Source organism: Procambarus clarkii, chromosome 63, assembly GCF_040958095.1.
Source record: "Procambarus clarkii isolate CNS0578487 chromosome 63, FALCON_Pclarkii_2.0, whole genome shotgun sequence".
Classification (NCBI taxonomy): domain Eukaryota; kingdom Metazoa; phylum Arthropoda; class Malacostraca; order Decapoda; family Cambaridae; genus Procambarus; species Procambarus clarkii.
The window spans coordinates 10,970,703-10,993,935 of NC_091212.1; the positions used below are offsets into that span (position 1 = coordinate 10,970,703).

The window sequence follows — 23,233 nt, forward strand, 5'->3', positions numbered from 1 at the left end:
CTAACCTAACCTAACCAACCCTACCCTACCCTACCTAACCTAACCTAACCAACCCTACCTAACCTAACTTAACCAACCCTACCTAACCTAACCAACCCTACCAAACCCTACCTAACCTAACCAACCCTACCTAACCTAACTTAACCAACCCTACCTAACCCAACCTAACCAACCCTACCAAACCTAACTCAACTAAGTCAATAATTTATGTTCTTAATATAATATAGTAACAATTATTCAAATAAACTAACTGCAAACAATTTATTGAAAATGAAGAAAATCACTCGGCCTATTAGGCAACCCGGGCGTTGCATAGTGGGGGACGGCAGCGGGTGGGGGACGGCAGCGGGTGGGGGGACGGCAGCGGGTGGGGGGACGGCAGCGGATGGGGGAACGGCAGCGGGTGGGGGGAACGGCAGCGGGTGGGGGGGACGGCAGCGGGTGGGGGGGACGGCAGCGGGTGGGGGGGACGGCAGCGGGTGGGGGGGACGGCAGCGGGTGGGGGGACGGCAGCGGGTGGGGGGAACGGCAGCGGGTGGGGGGACGGCAGCGGGTGTGGGGGACGGCAGCGGGTGGGGGGGACGGCAGCGGGTGGGGGGGACGGCAGCGGGTGGGGGGACGGCAGCGCGTGGGGGGACGGCAGCGGATGGGGGAACGGCAGCGGGTGGGGGGAACGGCAGCGGGTGGGGGGGACGGCAGCGGGTGGGGGGACGGCAGCGGGTGGGGGGAACGGCAGCGGGTGGGGGGACGGCAGCGGGTGGGGGGGACGGCAGCGGGTGGGGGGGACGGCAGCGGGTGGGGGGGACGGCAGCGGGTGGGGGGGACGGCAGCGGGTGGGGGGGACGGCAGCGGGTGGGGGGGACGGCAGCGGATGGGGGGACGGCAGCGGGAGGGGGACGGCAGCGGGTGTGGGACGGCAGCGGGTGTGGGACGGCAGCGGGTGTGGGACGGCAGCGGGTGGGGGACGGCAGCGGGAGGGGGACGGCAGCGGGTGTGGGACGGCAGCGGGTGGGGGACGGCAGCGTGTGTGGGACGGCAGCGGGTGTGGGACGGCAGCGGGTGGGGGACGGCAGCGGGAGGGGGACGGCAGCGGGTGTGGGACGGCAGCGGGTGGGGGACGGCAGCGTGTGTGGGACGGCAGCGGGTGTGGGACGGCAGCGGGTGTGGGACGGCAGCGGGTGGGGGGGACGGCAGCGGGTGGGGGACGGCAGCGGGTGTGGGACGGCAGCGGGTGTGGGACGGCAGCGGGTGTGGGACGGCAGCGGGTGTGGGACGGCAGCGGGAGGGGGACGGCAGCGGGTGGGGGGACGGCAGCGGGTGGGGGGGACGGCAGCGGGTGTGGGACGGCAGCGGGTGGGGGGACGGCAGCGGGTGGGGGGACGGCAGCGGGTGGGGGGGACGGCAGCGGGTGTGGGACGGCAGCGGGTGTGGGGGACGGCAGCGGGTGGTGCCCGTGTCAACAGGAGGAGGAATGGCAGCCAGCAAGGGACCAAGAATCAATACATACCTTAAGAAGCCCTTACTAGCTCGCTTAAAGGTTACCCTCAAGTGTCTCTTCTTGTGCCCGGGCAGGTGGGCGTGTGGGCGTGGGGTGTGGGCGTGTGGGTGGGCGTGTGGGTGTGTGGGGGGTGGGTGTGGGTATGGGTACAGCCCCTGGAACCCCCTGGTGAATGGGTTAAGTGAGGCGCCGCCGGGATCACAGCTTAATAACTCGCTGGTACTCCTGATTCCAACTTTTCATCACGCAAGATCTTGTGGAAAATTGCTTCTAGTATCTCAGAGACGGGGTGGGAGTGACGGGGGTGGGAGTGACGGGTGTGGGAGTGACGGGGGTGGGAGTGACGGGGGTGGGAGTGACGGGGGTGGGAGTGACGGGGGTGGGAGTGACGGGTGTGGGAGTGACGGGGGTGGGAGTGACGGGGGTGGGAGTGACGGGGGTGGGAGTGACGGGGGTGGGAGTGACGGGGGTGGGAGTGACGGGGGTGGGAGTGACGGGGGTGGGAGTGACGGGGGTGGGAGAGACGGGGGTGGGAGAGACGGGGGTGGGAGAGACGGGGGTGGGAGAGACGGGGGTGGGAGAGACGGGGGTGGGAGAGACGGGGGTGGGAGTGACGGGGGTGGGAGTGACGGGGGTGGGAGTGACGGGGGTGGGAGTGACGGGGGTGGGAGTGACGAGGGTGGGAGTGACGGGGGTGGGAGTGACGGGGGTGGGAGTGACGGGGGTGGGAGTGACGGGGGTGGGAGTGACGAGGGTGGGAGTGACGGGGGTGGGAGAGACGGGGGTGGGAGTGACGAGGGTGGGAGTGACGGGGGTGGGAGAGACAGGGGTGGGAGAGACAGGGGTGGGAGTGACGGGGGTGGGAGTGACGGGGGTGGGAGTGACGAGGGTGGGAGTGACGAGGGTGGGAGAGACGGGGGTGGGAGAGACGGGGGTGGGAGTGACGAGGGTGGGAGTGACGGGGGTGGGAGTGACGGGGGTGGGAGAGACGGGGGTGGGAGTGACGGGGGTGGGAGTGACGAGGGTGGGAGTGACGAGGGTGGGAGTGACGGGGGTGGGAGTGACGGGGGTGGGAGTGACGGGGGTGGGAGTGACGGGGGTGGGAGTGACGAGGGTGGGAGTGACGGGGGTGGGAGTGACGGGGGTGGGAGTGACGGGGGTGGGAGGGCCGTTTTCAAGCGTTTTCTGATGCGTGTTGGCGTGAGGACCATTCGCCCCTGACGCACAACTGATGGCCACGCGGCCCCCCGCATGCTGAAGTGATGTGATGAGAAACATCAGCGGCCAAAATAGCCAAGAATGCTGTCGGGTTTTGGGGTTAAAAGTCAGTCGTGTCGTCGGTCTAAGGGGGTCATGGACGCCCTGGGTACGAGTCCTTCAGGGGGGGTGTCAAGAGTTATCTGAGATGATATATATAATCTAGATAAACATATATATAAACCTTCAATGGTCCCCCCACGCTATAAATAATTATAAACCCATCGGGATTCGAACCTGCAATGCCCCTATGCACTATAGCTACCACAGTACCCAAACTACCAACTGATGGTGGTCTGGGGTACTCTGCCCGTCCTCTTAAGTTCCCCCCGTTCTTATCCTAACCAGACGAGGGAAAATGGGTAAGTTTCCGCCCACCGTCCACCCTCCCCTTTGCCTGCAGTTCCCGCCTCATTAGGCCCAAGCCCTCCCCCCCCCTGGCAGGTTTGTGAGGAAATGTGGTCATGGTTTGTTGCCACAAGTTGCCATGTCTTGTTGCCAGGGTGTGGGCGGGTGGGCGCCTGTGTGTGCTATCTACAGTATCAAGTTTAACATGGTGGAGGCTCGTGCATATTCCAACATTTAAGAGTATGTGCTCTCACTCCTGGCGCTTAGCTAACATGCACGGAAGTATGAGGATTTCTGTGGCAGGGCAGTTGGAAGGAAGGGTGGGCCAACCACTTGGATCATCGGGGGATTGAACGCCGACCCTGCAAGAAGCGTCGAGGCCTCCTCTGTACCGATCAGTCCCAAGAGTTTGGGGAACAAATACCATCTGGTTCTGCTGGCCTTGCCTACCTCCACAAATCTATACTCGAGAAACAATATGAAACAAGGGTTAAAGTTAACTGCAGAGGAGGAGGAGGAGATATATTGGATGTCTAGTTTCTCGATAATTTGTCATTGAGACTAACACAATAAAGGAAGGCTTTAACATAATAAAATATGTTTAATATGTTAATTAATTTAACATATTAAGCAAAAGGTCTATTGCTTAATATGTGCTATTGATAGAGTTAACAGTTCGATCCTGCAGGGACAAATAGTAAATACACACACACACACACGCACGCACGCACGCGCACGCGCGCGCGCGCACACACACACACACACACACACACACACACACACACACACACACACACACACACACACACACACACACACACACACACACACACACACACAACCTGAACTACTAATCATGGAAGATTTCAACCACGGGAAGATGGATTGGGAGAACAGAGACCCACATGGAGGACCAGACACATGGAGAGCTAAGCTGCTGGACGTGGCGACAAGAAACTTTCTAAGTCAACCCACCAAGGGACCGACAAGAATGAGAGAAGATGAACCAGCCTTGCTTGATCTGATATTTATCCCTAAATGAGTCGGATATAAGGGAAGTTAAGTTGGAAGCACCCTTGGGAATGAGTGATCATAGTGTATTGAGCTTTGAGTACCTGGTTGAGCTAGGATTTATCTCCCCCCCCCCAAAAAAAAAGAACTAGGAAACAAAAGGCTGGCATACCGAAAGGGGAATTATGAGGGGATGAGAAGTTTCCTAAGGGATATACCATGGGACACAGACCTCAGAGCTAAGTCTGTACAAGACATGATGGACTATGTCACCCAAAAGTGTCAGGAGGCAGTAAACAGGTTTATCCCGGCTCGAAAGGAAAAATCCGAGAAGCAAAAGAAGAATCCATAGTTTAATAGGAGATGTATGGAAGTAAAGGAACTGAACAGAAGGGCGTGGAGGAACTTCCGAAATAACAGAACACCAGAAAGTAGAGACATACCAAAGGACCGGGAATGAGTATGTTAGTGTGAGAAGAAAAGCTGAGAAAGGGTATGAAAATGATATAGCTAATAAAGCCAAGACCGAACTAAAGCTACTCCACAGTCACATCAGGAGGAAAACAACAGTGAAGGAGCAGGTGATGAAACTTAGATCAGGCGAGGACAGGTATACAGAGAATGACAAAGAGGTGTGTGAAGAACTCAACAAGAGGTTCCAGGAGGTCTTCACAACAGAACGAGGTGAGGTCACTGTGCTAGGAGAGGTGGCAGTAAACCAGGCGGCCTTGGAAGGGTTCGAAATTTGCATGAGATGAGGTCAAGAGGCACCTGTTGGATCTGGACGTGAGTAAGGCTGTTGGACCAGACGGAATCTCACCATGGGTAATGAAAGAGTGTGCAGGAGCACTTTGCTTGCCACTCTCTATAGTATATAGTAGGTCACTGGAGAGGGGAGACCTACCAGAAATATGGAAGACGGCGAATGTGGTCCCAATATACAAAAAGGGTGACAGACAAGAGGCACTGAACTACAGGCCAGTGTCCTTAACTTGTATACCATGCAAGGTGATGGAGAAGATCGTGAGAAAAAACCTAGTAACACATCTGGAGAGAAGAGACTTCGTGACAACCCACCAACATGGGTTCAGGGAGGGTAAATCTTGCCTTACAGGCTTAATAGAATTCTACGATCAGGTGACAAAGATTAAGCAAGAAAGAGAAGGCTCGGCGGCCTGCATTTTCTTGGACTGTCGGAAAGCCATTGACACAGTACCCAATAAGAGGCTGGTACAGAAGCTGGAGAAACAGGCAGGAAACAGGTAGGGCGCTCCTGTGGATAAGGGAGTACCTAAACAATAGGAAGCAGAGAGTTACAATGAGGGGTGAGACCTCAGATTGGCGTGAAGTCACCAGTGGAGTCCCACAGGGCTCTGTACTCGGAGCTATCCTGTTTCTGATATACGTAAATGATCTCCCAGAAGGTATAGACTCAATCCTCTCAATGTTTGCTGACGACGCCAAAATTATGAGAAGGATTAAGACAAAGGAGGACAGCTTGAGGCTTCAAGAAGACCTGGACAAGCTGCAGAAATGGTCGAACAAATGGTTGTTAGAGTTTAACCCAAGCAAATGTAATGTAATGAAGATAGGTGTAGGGAGCAGAAGGCCAGATACAAGGTATCATTTGGGAGATGAAATTCTTCAAGAGTCAGAGAGAGAGAGAAAGACCTGGGGGTTGATATCATGCCAGATCTGTCCCCCTGAAGCACATAGCAAGAGGATAACATCAGCGGTATATGCCAGGTTGGCTAACATAAGAACGGCCTTTAAAAACTTCAGTAAGGAATCATTCAGAACTTTGTATACCACATATGTCAGACCAATCCTGGAGTATGCAGCTCCAGCATGGAGCCCATATCTAGTCAAGCATAAGACTAAACTGGGAAAGGTTCAAAGGTTTGCCACCAGACTAGTACCCGAGCTGAGAGGTATGAGCTACGAGGAGAGACTATGGGAATTAAACCTCACTTCGTTAGAAGACAGAAGAGTTAGGGGGGACATGATCATCACATACAAGATTCTCAGAGGAATTGACAGGGTAGATAAAGACAGACTATTTAACACAAGGGGCACACTCACTAGGGTACACAGGTGGAAATTGAGTGCCCAAATGAACCATAGAGATGTTAGAAAAAACTTTTTTAGTGTCAGAGAGTGGACAAATGGAATGCATTAGGCAGTGATGTGGTGGAGGCTGACTCCATACACAGTTTCAAGTGTAGATATGATAGAGCCCAATAGGCTCAGGAACCTGTACATCAGTTGATTGACAGTTGAGAGGCAGGACCAAAGAGCCAGAGCTCAACCCCCGTAAGCACAGCTAGGTGAGCACACAAAATACACCCCCACCCCCCCACGTGACAGGGGGTGGGGGTGGGGTGGGGGGGGGGAGAGTGTAGGCTTATAGCTCACCAAGACTGAACACAGCTGGTGGGAGGCTTATAGGCCGCCATCTGGAGGGCGCCAGCCACCCTCCCACACACCTGCTTCCTCTCTCCAACACTGTCCTCCGCGTCCCTCCAACACTGTCCTCCGGGTCCCTCCAACACTGTCCTCCGGGTCCCTCCAACACTGTCCTCCGGGTCCCTCCAACACTGTCCTCCGCGTCCCTCCAACACTGTCCTCCGGGTCCCTCCAACACTGTCCTCCGGGTCCCTCCAACACTGTCCTCCGGGTCCCTCCAACACTGTCCTCCGGGTCCCTCCAACACTGTCCTCCGGGTCCCTCCAACACTGTCCCGGGTCCCTCCAACACTGTCCTCCGGGTCCCTCCAACACTGTCCTCCGGGTCCCTCCAACACTGTCCTCCGGGTCCCTCCAACACTGTCCTCCGGGTCCCTCCAACACTGTCCTCCGGGTCCCTCCAACACTGTCCTCCGGGTCCCTCCAACACTGTCCTCCGGGTCCCTCCAACACTGTCCTCCGGGTCCCTCCAACACTGTCCTCCGGGTCCCTCCAACACTGTCCTCCGGGTCCCTCCAACACTGTCCTCCGGGTCCCTCCAACACTGTCCTCCGGGTCCCTCCAACACTGTCCTCCGGGTCCCTCCAACACTGTCCTCCGGGTCCCTCCAACACTGTCCTCCGGGTCCCTCCAACACTGTCCTCCGGGTCCCTCCAACACTGTCCTCCGGGTCCCTCCAACACTGTCCTCCGGGTCCCTCCAACACTGTCCTCCGGGTCCCTCCAACACTGTCCTCCGGGTCCCTCCAACACTACCCTCCGGGTCCCTCCAACACTACCCTCCGGGTCCCTCCAACACTACCCTCCGCGTCCCTCCAACACTGTCCTCCGCGTCCCTCCAACACTGTCCTCCGCGTCCCTCCAACACTGTCCTCCGCGTCCCTCCAACACTGTCCTCCGCGTCCCTCCAACACTGTCCTCCGGGTCCCTCCAATACTGTCCTCCGGGTCCCTCCAACACTGTCCTCTGGGTCCCTCCAACACTACCCTCCGGGTCCCTCCAACACTACCCTCCGCGTCCCTCCAACACTACCCTCCGCGTCCCTCCAACACTACCCTCCGCGTCCCTCCAACACTACCCTCCGCGTCCCTCCAACACTACCCTCCGCGTCCCTCCAACACTGTCCTCCGGGTCCCTCCAACACTGTCCTCCGGGTCCCTCCAACACTACCCTCCGGGTCCCTCCAACACTACCCTCCGCGTCCCTCCAACACTACCCTCCGTGTCCCTCCAACACTTTTCACCCTTTCTCCTCCCCAGAACGCCCAACCACTTGGGGTGGACGGTAGAGCGACGGTCTCGCTTCATGCAGGTCGGCGTTCAATCCCCGACCGTCCACCAAGTGGTTGGGCACCATTCCTTTTCCCCCGTCCCATCCCAAATCCTTATCCTGACCCCCTTCCCAGTGCTATATAGTCGTAATGGCTTGGCGCTTTCCCAGAGACATAGTTCAAAGAGAACTTGATGAACACTTCCACATGCTTTCTGATCAACCAGGCTGTGACTCGTACGTCAGTCTACGAGCAGCGGCGCCTAACAGCCTGACTGACCAGACTAGGAGGCCTGGTCAGAGACCGGAGCCGCATAGATAACGATCCTTGGAGTGGACGATATAGAGCTTCGCTTCTTGCAGGGTCGGAGTTCGATACCCCGTTGGTCCAAGTGGTTGAGCATCGCTCTTTCACCCCGTCCTCATAACCCAGCGCCTATCCTGGAACAATGGGAGGACCTTTGGCAAACTGCAGGCTTCCTGCCCCCATGGAGACCACTAGACCGATGTAAATTCAGGTCAATAGAAAACGGAATTTTCTAAAATATAAATTATTATATGATAAGGTAATCTTAGAGGAAGAAAAATCAAGGCAACAGGTACGGAAGATAAGGTGCAATAAAGTAATAATAGGAATAAGAAAGGGATCGTAAGAGAAAACAAGAGAAAGATATATATAAGATAAAAGCGTAAGCTTCGAACCCAGGAAGCGAGTGAAGCACCTTCCGATAAAACTTCCAACACAATCAGCTGACAACCTACAGTAAACTCTTTTGAAATTTTAAAAGCAACGGCCGAATAAATCAGGGCTGTGTTTGAGGCACGAGTTGCCCGTTGACCGGCCCAGGGGCCTGCCAGGGGCCTATATAGCCTCGCCTGGGAGCCGCTATATCTATCCTAACTATAAGGAAAAAGGGCAAGATGATGGGTTCCTTCCGGAGCGGCGTATTGGAAAACTGCTCCCACCAAACTTTTCTCAGCGCTGGGGGGGCGGGGGTAGGGGGGGGGTTGTAAGGGGGTAGGGGGGCCACGTTCCCTGCCGCCTGGCAGTTCTGGAAGACGAGGGAGGGAGGGGGACAGCTCCAGCAGACGAGGGAGGGGAGGGGACAGCTCCGGCAGACGAGGGAGGGAGGGGGACAGCTCCAGCAGACGAGGTAGGGGGGAAGACAGCTCCAGCAGACGAGGGAGGGGAGGGGACAGCTCCGGCAGACGAGGGAGGGAGGGGGGTCAGCTCCAGCAGACGAGGGAGGGGAGGGGGACAGCTCCAGCAGACGAGGTACAGCAACAACAGACTGAACAAAGAACCGAGACATAGATAAGCAATACAGAAGAACAAAAAATGTTGAATGAATAACTCAGGAGATAATGAGACCCGGGAGGAAGGGAAGGTGGAGGTAACAGGTAAGGTGTTAACAACGCACCACCCACCTGTGGATACCACCCCCCACCTCAGGCTACACCTACACTACTCCATACCACCCAAACACGCACGGAGGTTATAAGGCCACACAGCTGACACAGGTATCAACACCCACACACTATACACCCAGCCAGAGGCGTGTAGCACAAGCCCTACACGCTAAACACTCTCCTCAACACTTCCACCACAGTGTACACACTGTGAACTCTAAATTACACTGCAGACATTTACTAAACATGCACCAACACCCTGTATACATACACCAACCACCCTAATACATGCGTATTATTAGTATGTTAGTCTACCACACCCTAGGAGGTTATCTTGAGATGATTTCGGGGCTTTAGTGTCCCCGCGGCCCGGTCCTCGACCAGGCCTCCACCCCCAGGAAGCAGCCCGTGACAGCTGACTAACACCCAGGTACCTATTTTACTGCTAGGTAACAGGGGGCATAGGGTGAAAGAAACTCTGCCCATTGTTTCTCGCCGGCGCCCGGGATCGAACCCGGGACCACAGGATCACAAGTCCAGCGTGCTGTCCGCTCGGCCGACGGGAGTACTCAACACGAATTATAACTTTTAGCCATTTGTCTTGAGCCTAAACGACCCAACTGCCAAGGGCTGCCTTTGTGAGGCAAGAGAGTGGTATCCCACACTCGACCCTCAAGCGGGAGTGTCCAATACCGCAGCCAAAGACCACTCGCCCATATTGTCACTCTGACAACCAATTGGTGAGCATCAATAAGGCCACACGAACCACTCAGAGCCATCCACGTGTTAGACCCACTTTGACGGAGGCCATGACCTCTGGAGACACCAGAGCAAGCACAACCGTAGCGGGAGATCCCCTACAACCCCCCCCCACCCCGTCTAGGTCACCCCCACAACCCCCCCACAACCCCCTACCAGCAGCCAATCCCCCCCCCCGTCCCCTCAGCCACACTCATAAAGACACGTATATCAAAGTCCTCCACTTCTTTCCCTGGAGACGAAGGTAATTAATCTGCTAATTCTGACTGGCACGAGTGATTGGCCCTGGCTGGCACTAGGGAGTGGCCCTGGCTGGCACTAGGTAGTGGCCCTGGCTGGCACTAGGTAGTGGCCCTGGCTGGCACTAGGTAGTGGCCCTGGCTGGCACTAGGTAGTGGCCCTGGCTGGCACTAGGTAGTGGCCCTGGCTGGCACTAGGTAGTGGCCCTGGCTGGCACTAGGTAGTGGCCCTGGCTGGCACTAGGTAGTGGCCCTGGCTGGCACTAGGTAGTGGCCCTGGCTGGCACTAGGTAGTGGCCCTGGCTGGCACTAGGGAGTGGCCCTGGCTGGCACTAGGTAGTGGCCCTGGCTGGCACTAGGGAGTGGCCCTGGCTGACAGTAGAGTCCCACATCACAGTAGCAAAAGTACCAACGTTCGCCAACTCAGACCCATTCAAATCTCTCAACAATAACATTTCCTATCTGCAGATGGTTGTGTCTCCAGGTGTACAGACGGGTGAGGTGCGCCAAGCTCTCAGATGATGAGCATCCTTCTATATTCATCTCTACAATGATGAGTAACAGGAGAGGGTTAGTTAATCCGATTATTTCTTTGTTTCTTCAAGAGGTATTATCAGTCTCTCGGGAACAATTTCTATAGTACTAACGTAACTCAAATTTTCAAGCATATCATCGACATCTTTGGCTGTGATATTTTGTTTGTTTGTGACCTGAAAGGATAGTGATGATAGTTATTGACAAGTGTTGAGAACACAGTCTTGCTGAACCTGGATAACACCTTATCGTGCACATAGATCAGACACCTGGCAATGAACCTTTGCAACAAAGAGTGCTTTGTGCAACATCCATCTGAGCACAAATAGTGCAGCGGTAAAGCAAACGCTCGAAGGTCGTGGAGCGCCCCGTCAGCGGGGCCCCGAGTCATGTAGGAATACTAGGGAACGACGCTGCAAATGGAGCTGAACAAATTGCAACTAAAATGACGAATAGCACAGATTAAAGCAACCAAAGTGGCCATAACACACCACCTGCAATTGCAGGATCTGCAGGATCTATCTTGAGGTTATCTTGAGATGATTTCGGACCTTAGCGTCCCCGCGGCCCGGTCCTCCTTTTTGTTACACATTCCCCAGGAAGCAGCACATAGCAGCTGTCTAACTCCCAGGTACCTATTTACTGCTAGGTGAACAGGCGCATCAGGGTAAAAGAAACTCTTGCCTATTTGTTTCCGCCTTCACCGGGGGATCGAACCCGGAACCTCACGACTACGAATCCGGAGCGCTATCCACTCAGCTGTCAGGCCCCCCTTAAGGTACAAGAACTCCCACCAATTATAGAAGAACAGGTGAATATAACCAGAGAACACTCTGAACACGACTCTTCAATGTTCACCAAACATATACACAACATATTGCTTGAACAAACGTGAACGTGTTCAAGCATCAATCACACCAGAGCCTGCAGGAAGTGCCGGAATTAGCACCAAGTGTGCCAGTCCCGACAATTACGGCCACATGTCCAATACAATCGTGATTGTACTTGAGGTTATCTTGAGATGATTTCGGGGCTTTTAGTGACCCCGCGGCCCGGTCCTCGACCAGGCCTCTACCCCCAGGAAGCAGCCCGTGACAGCTGACTAACACCCAGGTACCTATTTTACTGCTAGGTAACAGGGGCATAGGGTGACAGAAACTCTGCCCATTGTTTCTCGCCGGCGCCTGGGACGGTACTGGCTATGTGGGCCTGTGGGACGCCCCAAGCAACAGTCCTTTAGATCAAGTTATGACGAGAGGAGCCTGACCTCAGGCTCTGGAGTAAAAAGCTCTTTGCTTCCATGGCCAGTGGGCAGCACGGTGGAGATGGTGATGGTGATGGAGGCTCCTGTCACCATCACTTATTACCTGCCACCACCAACACCCTCCTTCATCCCCACCAAGAGCTAGTTAAGCAGGACGTCTTAATGGCCTCCTGTAATGACTGGTTCTGGGATGGTACTTGATCCTGTAACTGTCTCTCAAGGTTATCTTGATCCACAGATGTGCAATACCCCCACTCCCACACACCCCAACACACCCCACACACCCCCAACACCCCTACATCATCCCCCACACTGATCACTTCCCATGATGAGGACGGGCTGGTGTTGATGAGGACGGGCTGGTGGTGATGAGGACGGGCTGGTGGTGATGAGGACGGGCTGGTGGTGATGAGGACGGGCTGGTGGTGATGAGGACGGGCTGGTGGTGATGAGGACGGGCTGGTGGTGATGAGGACGGGCTGGTGTTGATGAGGACGGGCCGAAATGCTTCTGTCAAAACCCCAGGATTCGTTTTCGAATCACAATCGGCAATGTCAGAGTTCGATTCCCGGCCGAGACCGAAGTGGTTGGGCACGTTCCCTTTCACGCAATGGCTTTGTTCACCTAGCAATTAATCCTGGGGAGGGTCAGTAGTTCCACCTTTTAAGGGGGACATCGACTCAAGACTAAAGTATATATATACACACTGGCTTCCTGTCCCCCGTCAAATGAATTATCATTAGTATATTGTCAATGAAACAACATGTATATACATCGAAAAATAACGACTCTAAACAGCAGGAAAAAACAGCGGACTAGTTAAAAAAAAAAAAAAGGTTCACTCCCATATTGAGACAAACCCTGGAAACACAAACCGAAACTGTCTCTATTTTCCGCTTGTTACAACTTGTAATAAAGTTGTTACAGCTTGGCTTAACGTGTTTATGACGTATTAGAACGTTGTTACAACTTGCTATATTGGTTGTTATAACTGGTTAGGAGGTGTTAAAACTTGTTCGAACGTTGTACCAACGTCGTAGTTTCGGTGTGTGTTTGGCGGGAAGATAATGTTGACGTCCGTGCATCCATCATGCAATATTGACAGTCAGCCTTGCAAGACGAGGCGGGGACTCATGTTGGAGAACACAGACCTCCCTTCCCAACCATAATGAATGCCAGACCCCCATCACGAGGGAGCACCACCACCACGGGAGGGAGAAGCACTCGAGTTACGAGAACAGCTCAGAGGTAATTTAAAAATGACCTCTTCAAAGACTAAGGAACAACCAAAGCTGTTTTATAGTCACATAAGGGGAAAAAAAGTCCATGTTCCCAGATTGAGGAAATAAGGGGGAGGGGGGAGCTCTCACAGAGAGTGATAATGAGGTATGTGAGGAACTCTAATGAAAGATTTCATGAGGTGTTTACATCATAACCCGAGTGAGGGGGAGACTGGACTCCCTCACTATCATGTGAGGGGACACATACACGCCAGAAGGCACCAAGCTGTAGCTCACAGCTCGTCTTGTCATTCCCACTACTGATCTCCACTGGCCACGACTGGTCCTAGAAACAACGTCCAGCTAATGGAGGCTTAAGCTGCGAAGCGGCCACTGTGGTCTTCCTGCCCAACTCTAATACTTGAGGCTGTGGCTCCCGACATCTCCTCACTTGCACGGCAACTTGCAAAATCTGTTCTGATTTTGTTCTAAAAAAAGGCAATACGGCGTGTTCCCGCCTGCCTGGGAAGCACCATTCAGGAGCTGTCCAACGATCACGTGATCTCACATCACTACTCCATTGGCTAATCTCACTACTCCCATGCAGCCAATTATCTTGTCCCTCCACATCCGGGGAATCTAGCGTCGCTGCATCGCTTACATTTTGGCGCGAACTCTGGCGCGAACTTACCGCCAGGAGACGGTAACAATTGGATGGTGTCAAGTCTTTCTCATTCCTAAACAAGCTTGGCGGCTGGACTACGGAGCATTTGACCAGTGTTCATGAGGCCGGACAGATGGAGGATATGACAGGTAAAGCTGGTGAGTGAAGCGAGGTGTGAGGTGAACACCAGAGGGAACACGGCCACTGTGAAACAAGCGAGAGTTGAACAATTGGGTGGAACCAGTAAGAGTGGCAAGTGTGAACCAATTTGATGGAACAAGCAATTGGAACAACTGAATAGAAGACTTGAGTGGAACAGTTGAGTGTGGCGCGGGCTGGGAGGAAGGGTACCGTGTTGACGTCAAGCAGCAGCAGCAGCTGGAGCAGGAGCAGCAGCTGGAGCAGCAGTAGCAGGAGCAGCAGCAGGAGCAGCAGCAGGAGCAGCAGCAGGAGCAGCAGCAGGAGCAGCAGCAGCAGGTGGTGCTGACCAAGAGCGCTTCGCCGGGAATTAAAGATGATAGTACAGCATACTGAAGGTGCTGCTGCAGCGCTGTCTACACCAGCAGGTGGTGATGCTTGCCTTCTCTTACACACACACACACACGCACACGCACACGCACACGCACGCACACGCACACGCACACACACAAGACCAATCCTGGAGTATGCGGCCCCAGCATGGAGCCCGTACCTTGTCAAGCACAAGACGAAGCTGGAAAAAGTCCAAAGGTATGCCGCTAGACTAGTCCCAGAACTAAGAGGCATGAGTTACGAGGAAAGGCTGCGGGAAATGCACATTACGACACTGGAAGACAGAAGAGTAAGGGGAGACATGATCCCAACCTACAAAATCCTCAGGGGAATCGACCGAGTAAACAAGGATAAACTATTCAACACTGGTGGTACGCGAACAAGGGGACACAGGTGGAAACTGAGTACCCACATGAGCCACAGAGACGTTATAAAGAACTTTTTCAGTGTCAGAGTAGTTAATGGATGGAATGCATTAGGCAGTGATGTGGTGGAGGCTGACTCCATACACAGTTTTAAATGTAGATATAATAGAGCCCAGTAGGCTCAGGAACCTGTACACCTGTTGATTGACAGTTGAGAGGCGGGACCAAAGAGCCAGAGCTCAACCCCCGCAAGCACAACTAGGTGAGTAGACACGGTAGTAGTATATTCAGGCGGGGACGGTAAAATACAGAAATGGATTTAAAATTTTGTCAAAAAGAATGCAAAAAGTAACAGTCGATCAAATAAAAAGTCAAGCCAAGCGCAGTGAAAAGCTCTGTACCCCAGGGCACAGTCCTGGCACCACTGCTCTGTACCCCAGGGCACAGTCCTGGCACCGTTGCTCTGTACCCCAGGGCACAGTCCTTGCACCACTGCTCTGTACCCCAGGGCACAGTCCTTGCACCGTTGCTCTGTACCCCAGGGCACAGTCCTGGCACCGTTGCTCTGTACCCCAGGGCACAGTCCTTGCACCACTGCTCTGTACCCCAGGGCACAGTCCTTGCACCACTGCTCTGTACCCCAGGGCACAGTCCTTGCACCGTTGCTCTGTACCCCAGGGCACAGTCCTTGCACCACTGCTCTGTACCCCAGGGCACAGTCCTGGCACCACTGCTCTGTACCCCAGGGCACAGTCCTTGCACCGTTGCTCTGTACCCCAGGGCACAGTCCTTGCACCGTTGCTCTGTACCCCAGAGCACAGTCCTTGCACCGTTGCTCTGTACCCCAGGGCACAGTCCTTGCACCGTTGCTCTGTACCCCAGGGCACAGTCCTTGCACCGTTGCTCTGTACCCCAGAGCACAGTCCTTGCACCGTTGCTCTGTACCCCAGGGCACAGTCCTTGCACCACTGCTCTGTACCCCAGGGCACAGTCCTTGCACCACTGCTCTGTACCCCAGAGCACAGTCCTTGCACCACTGCTCTGTACCCCAGGGCACAGTCCTTGCACCGTTGCTCTGTACCCCAGAGCACAGTCCTTGCACCACTGCCTTTTCTCATTCTCACATCAGATACATACAAAAACACTAGTCACAACTTCGTGTCATCCCTTTCCAGATGACAACATAAAATCATCCTGAAAATTACGTCTGTAGAAGACTGACAAAGAACTACGAGCCCAAATTAATGAAGACTTCTATTGGGCGACGGAAAAAAACATGATGTTTAACAGCGATAAGTTCCAGGTATTTAAATATGGACAAAAATATAAAAATTAAACGAAATCCAGAGTTCGAAACACCATCGGATCTTCTGGTAGAAGGAAAGCAACACGTAAAAGATGTTAACACTACTCAAATCGCTGGTACTGTTCTGTCTTGAGTACTGCTCGGTACTCACTTCCCCCTTCAGAGCAAGAGAGAGAGATTTCTGAATTAAGAGGGAATACAGAGAACATATACGGCACGCATCGACGCGATGAAACACTTAAATTATTGGGACCGTCTCAAAGTTCTCAATATGTACTCTTTGGAAAGGAGACGAGGAGAGATATCAAATAATATATACATGGAAGGTACTGGAAAGTGGATACTTCCATAGGAGCCGGTCGGCCGAGCGGACAGCACGCTGGACTTGTGATCCTGTGGTCCTGGGTTCGATCCCAGGCGCCGGCGAGAAACAATGGGCAGAGTTTCTTTCACCCTATGCTCCTGTTACCTAGCAGTAAAATAGGTACCTGGGTGTTAGTCAGCTGTCACGGGCTGCTTCCTGGGGGTGGAGGCCTGGTCGAGGACCGGGCCGCGGGGACACTAAAAGCCCCGAAATCATCTCAAGATAACCTCAAGATAGTGGAAGGCCAAGTCCCAAATTTGCACAGTAAAATAACAACATACTGGAATGAAAAATATAGGGAAGGAAATGCAGAATCAAACCGGAAACTAACAGAGGTGCCATAGTTACAGAGGTCCTCGGCTGTTCATTAGTAAGCATTAGAAATATTGTCAGTCCAATTAGATAGGTTTCTGCAAGAAGTGCCGGACCCACCGGGTTGTAGTGGATATGTGAGCCTGCGGGCCGCTCCAAGCAACACCCTGTTGGACCAAGTTATGATTAATCAAGCCTAGCTCCAGGCTGGGCTTGAGGAGTATAAGAAGTGCAGGTCAACCCATGCATGGCTTTATGAGATCACTATAGGAAGGCTGTATCCATGTTGACCCCACTGTACACGTGTACCCCACCCTACACATGTGGACCCCACCCTACACATGTGGACCCCACCCTACACACGTGGACCCCACCCTACACACGTGGACCCCACCCTACACACGTGGACCCCACCCTACACACGTGGACCCCACCCTACACACGTGGACCCCACCCTACACACGTGGACCCCACCCTACACATATAGACCCCACCCTACACACGTGGACCCCACCCTACACACGTGGACCCCACCCTACACATGTGGACCCCACCCTACACACGTGGACCCCACCCTACACACGTGGACCCCACCCTACACACGTGGACCCCACCCTACACATGTGGACCCCACCCTACACACGTGGACCCCACCCTACACATGTGGACCCCACCCTACACATATAGACCCCACCCTACACACGTGGACCCCACCCTACACACGTGGACCCCACCCTACACATGTGGACCCCACCCTACACATGTGGACCCCACCCTACACATGTGGACCCCACCCTACACATATAGACCCCACCCTACACACGTGGACCCCACCCTACACACGTGGACCCCACCCTACACACGTGGACCCCACCCTACACATATAGACCCCACCCTACACATATAGACCCCACCCTACACATGTGGACCCCACCCTACACATATAGACCCCACCCTACACATGTGGACCCCACCCTACACATGTGGACCCCACCCTACACATGTGGAAGGCATGATCAGCAGCCCATGACACATAGTAGAACGAAACAACCCAGTTACAAAGCCAAAAGTGACTATAAGCTGTTGATACTGTGTGGGAGAATGTACTCACCTGGCCAATGGCCTCCTTGAGCTTGTACTGGTTGAGCTGCACATATTCTCCATTCTTCTCAATGCTCACGCAGCGAGACTCTTTGAGCGGACGACGTCTTAATCTTGGAGAGGAGCACGGCGAACCGTACGGTGAGAACGGCACGTTTGGGTAGATGGGTCTGTCCCCCATGTTCATACTTTTGGACTGTATGAGCTTAGCAATATGGGTCCCGCGACGCGAGGACACGCCAGTCCCGGCCCCAGAGCTGCGACCCGACGCATACGGGCCGTTCTCGTCGACGGAGTTTGAGCGGATATTGGCTAGTGACCCTCTTTCTACCAGGGAGTTGACTCGGGACAACTGGCGAAGTTCCTCGCACACACTACGACTAGGTTTGTGTTCCATGAAGCTCCAGCCGGCACTAGTCGGCGTCGGTATGGCTATGGTGGTCGGAAAGTCACTTTCTGGCACAGAGTCTCCTATCCCCGGCACTGTACTAACCCCTATCACTTCCTTCTTCTCAGTCACTGTTTTGGGAGTCTCGGTGACTATCGTAATCCCTCCCTCACTGCCTCTCACAGACTGGCTGCCTCCATCACCACATCCGCCGATATGCAGTCTAGCTGTTGACTCAGCTAGGTTATCAGTGCTTATCTTATCGGTAGCTCTGCACTCGCCTCTACTACTATCAGCGCCCGGCTGACCATGTATGGAAGGTTTAGGAACACAATTCTGAACGTCTGGAGTGTTCACACTACTGGGCATCGCCGTGCCAGGGCTGGCAGGTGTGTCGAGAGTTTGGGCTGTGCTGGAGCTACCTGTGATGTCCAGCGTCCTGCCGCTGCTCGAGCTACACGACGTCTCCAGTGTGCTGCTGGTGTTGGGGCTACTTGTTGTGTCTAGCGTGCTGCATGTATTGGGGCTACTTGATGTGTCTGGCGTGTTGCATGTATTGGGACTACTTGACGTGTCCAGGATGTTGCATGTATTAGGGCTACTTGTGTCTAGCACGCTGCATGTATTGGGGCTACTTGATGTGTCCAGTGTGCTGCATGTATTGGGGCTACTTGACGTGTCTAGCGTGATACATGTATTGGGGCTACCAGTCGTATCTAACGTTCTGCTTATATTTGGGCTACTAGATGTGTTGAGGGAGCTGCATGTGTTAGGCCTGCCACACATGTCTAGTCTGCTACAGGTGTTGATGCCTCCAGGAATGGTGGCAGTCGTGGCGGAAGTCTTCAAAATCGTCGATGAGCACGCTTCTCTACTTTGATGAGGGCTATGGCACGTGCTGCCATCTATACCCCCATAGCTATTGGCAGTAGTTTCTTTGGCATAAGTGTTGTCTGCTAGTCTGTCCGCATCGTTGGATCCACTGGGCAAGCATGTGCCGCTATTTAGAGTAGCGTTCGTTCGGGGTCCCGCTACACATGCGTCGCTACCAGTAGCACTGGAGCAGGAGCTTGCTAAGTGCACGTTGTTGTAGGAAGTTCCGGCGGGACGCACCTCAACAACGGCATGGTTGGTGGAGCGTTCTTCAGGCGTCCTCGAGTCCTTCCTGAAGTAGCCAGGGTCGTGAGTGGCCAGCTCTTCGCGGAAGGACGCAGGAGGGTGCTGATGGCGCTTGCCAGCTGCCATGTCCAGCTCACCGCGCGCGGGGCCATCGCCCTCCTCCTCGATCGCCGTGTGCCTGCAATCAAATAAGACGGTTATAACAATGCTTTGGATAAAATCCTCGCAGCTATCCCTATCACAATAATAACAGATTATGTTTATTATAAATGAGAGGGTAATGGTTGTGGACAAATTGGTCCAACGTTGTCAGTCGCCTCTCTCTGTGCGCCTGAAGGCCACTGCCATGCTAGAACATAATCAAGAGCTCTGCCATTTCACTCTGTTATGACCCCATGTAGCCTGGGTGGGAACGAGTCTACCTTTGTGAGAGTTATTCTGCCTTCCGGACCTGATTGAGAGGTCAGAGGAAAGATGTATAAATATTAAATATATAAAAAACGTCAGTGAATAATTTAAAAATATGAGCAGATGATGAACATTTAAATAAGTGACATGAAATGAGATGTAGAAACTTTGGAAACGTGAAGTGGCGCTAGCAGGAAGTCGTGACTTCACTTGAGTTACAGCAGTCGTCAGAGATGGTCTGTACATCGTGATCTCCCGGGAGAAGGAAGGGTATAGAGTCCTGTGTTAGAGCTGAAGTGAAGGCTACTTGATGTCAAGTGTAAAGAAGCTGTAAGGGAACTTCGTACACCATTTCTTTTGTGTTTTTGATAAATTAGAGGGAACCTGGAAGTGTGCGTTGGTCGCGCCTTTCTGGAACTCTAATTGTGTTGCTTCTTCAAGGCAATCAGGTGTTTCTGTTGTGGAGCCTGCTGGGCGACTCTGTGTACTCAAGTCAGGAGCAGAAGCGCTGTGAGGCAGTCTTAAAGAAACTTTGTTGGACGTCTTAAAGGACGCATCTTGGAGGGCCAGAGTTGACCGCCCTTGAGCTACGAATTCTGCGGTAAGCTCATGTAGCAGTTGTTATAATAGTTGCCTGTGCTTGATCATGTGCCCAGCGATCATGGCAAGTGTTTATGCATGTACCATATACATTTTTATTGTGGAAGTGAGCTAAAATAAACGGTTAGAGATAAGAGACCATGATAGAGGGAGTGGTACATCCTCCCTTGCCGAAGGTCAAGTGCTGACTGACGGCCAGACCCCCTAGTGTCGCGTCAAGACATGTTCCCAGTGTGGACTCGTCCAGGATGGGGGAGGACCATCGTGGCAACGCATTAGTATTTAAAGAGATGGAGGAGTTTTATTTTCTGTGAATATATTTAATTATGTTTTGTTGGGGAAAACATTTATTATGGCATGATGATGGATTTGCAGGTTTGTGTGGGAGAACTGCAACGTTTGTGTGGGAGAAGTTAGTGAGAGAACTTCGTACCGGAGGAGGAGTATCAGCTGAACTGCAAGGTGGTACAAGAATTCGAGTTGAGGAGTGGAACTCCAGTGACACAGTGAACCTTCAAGGATTGTGGGGAGTTACACGGATCTTGTGTGAAGTGGTGGAGGAGCGTCACTGACATTTAAGGATGACTTCATGTGCAGCTGATTGGAGGAACTGCAGGAACTGTAGGAGGACCTTACGTGATATTTTGATGACCCAGATTGATGATTGTACTAGGGGAACCTCGAGTAATGGAACAGAGGATCTTACGGACACGTTGATGTTTAAGGGAGTGCTTGATTGCGTTCTGGCATGAAAGGCACAGTGCAAAGTGAGAGATTGATGCTTTTTGTAGAGTAGGAAATATGTGAATATTTTATATGTCCTGTATTGTAGCCTAAAGCAGTGAAGGGAGCAGAAGGTTGTAGGCTGAAGTTTAAGCAACAGCTTGATACAGTTATAGGTTGGAGACATGAGGCGATATTGGAGTGTTATCAGTTGGTAGCAGCCAACTACTACCAACTGGTAACTTCCCACACTGTAGGGAGTTGGTAGTTGGTAGGTTGCATTGTTTTATAACTATTCCCGTATGTATATTGTGTATGTTCTTATGTATTAAACGTTATGTTTGTTAGCTGGATTTTGCTCTTGTCCTGGTGAGGCTTCCTGGCTAGAGAGAGAAAGACACGACTATAATTTGGGTGATCGTGGACTACAACTAAGAGGGATTGAGAAATCATCCCACAGTAAGGAGAATGCGGGGAGTCACAGCGGCTCGAGTGCGGCTGTGTACTCACGACAACTAGGCAGTGTGAACCTTACCCCGGAAATAAAGTTGACACTGAACCCCTCTCCCAGAGCCAGACACTAACCACGGTGATCTCCCAAATAATTGCAAGCAGTACAGTTTCCATTGCTGGTCGATCGACGGTAGCGGGAGTGTGGCTACCGAGGTCGGCTGTTTGTTCTGTCAGGGAGTGGTTGGGGGGGTCTGTTCGACGGTAAGCAAGTATCAGGCTGGTTCAAATAACCAAGTTTCACTGTATAACCCCCCCCCCCCTGATAACAACCGTGTTAGAGGCGCTGTGCAACAGCAACTTGAAGCCTCGCGGGCCGCAGGGACGGATCAAATCTCACGCCTCGTTTCATAAAAATTATTATTTTATAATTCTCCAAAAAAACAAAGTTTGTTAGTGCAGGTGGGAGCCAAGAAGGCTCTTTACACGAGAGGTTCCCAGAAGGAGAGAAACACCATAATTTAGAGAGGGCGGAGTCTCCCCGGACCAGCCACAGGACGTAAATATGTCTCCGTAATGGTTTTCACTCTGCTTCAGATGGCGCAACTCCCTCAAAATGGCCAAACCTTTCCTTCTAGCTAATATGAATCGTCAGTTGAGGTGCACCTCTGTACTTGCAGTGTGGTCTTCAGTGTGGGTAGTTAGCACGGGCTTACTGATGCTATCAACCTCGTATAGTGGGGGCTCCATGCTGGTGTTATCTTCTTGAGGTTATCTTGAGATGATTTCGGAGCTGTTTAGTGTCCCCGCGGCCCGGTCCTCGACCAGCCCTCCATCCCCAGGAAGCAGCCCGTGACAGCTGACTAACACCCAGGTACCTATTTTACTGCTTGGTAACAGGGGCATAGGGTGAAAGAAACTCTGCCCACTGTTTCTCGCCGGTGCCCGGGATCGAAACCGGGACCACAGGATCACAAGTCCAGCGTGCTGTCCGCTCGGCCGACCGGCTGTATACTATAGCTGCATAGTATAGTATTGACCTTCTATAAGGTATGTTCATTACCGTCAAGCACCTTGTTTAGGTTTTTAAGAGCATTTCTCTTGCAGGCGATGAGTCACAATAACGTGGCTGAAGTATGTTGACCAGACCACACACTAGAAATTGACAATCGACTTGAGAATGGTCCAGGACGGACCGAAACGTCGTCGTCCCTTCAATTTCTAGTGTGTGGTCTGGTCAACAGCATTTCTCTTTTATATTATTGCCAACTACAATTATATTACCTATATTATCCTAATTATATGTGCTTCCGTGGCTTGTGCTCGAATGTCCTTATTTCTTTCAGATTCCTCAAGTTGCATTCCTCTCACGGTGTAGATTCCTTTCAGTCTTCTATCTCCCTTTCCCACCGTTATTACCTTGCACTTGTTGGTGTTGACATTTAGCAACCACGTCTGCCCACTCCTCGAGCTCGTCAAGAGCTTCCTGCAATGTTCCACTAATCCTCCTTTGTTTTTACCTCTCTTACTCCTGTTAGTGTGGCGGGGGGGGGGGGGGGGAGTACCTCCACTCCTCACTGTAGTGGTGGGGGTGTGTGTGTGTGTGGGGGGGGGGGGTGTGAGAGTGAG

The 23,233-nt window shown here is 53.1% G+C and overlaps 1 protein-coding gene across 3 annotated transcripts in view; it reads right to left on the bottom strand.

Annotated features, from left to right (window-relative positions):
* LOC138349786 (uncharacterized) overlaps positions 1 to 23,233 on the bottom strand; it is a 62,768-nt gene that overhangs the window by 34,592 nt on the left and 4,943 nt on the right. For all 3 annotated transcript variants that reach the window (XM_069308701.1, XM_069308703.1, XM_069308702.1), the window contains exon 2: positions 17,927 to 19,601. In XM_069308701.1, coding sequence (XP_069164802.1) covers positions 17,927 to 19,601 — 1,675 coding nt within the window. The remainder of the gene's footprint in view (positions 1 to 17,926; positions 19,602 to 23,233) is intronic.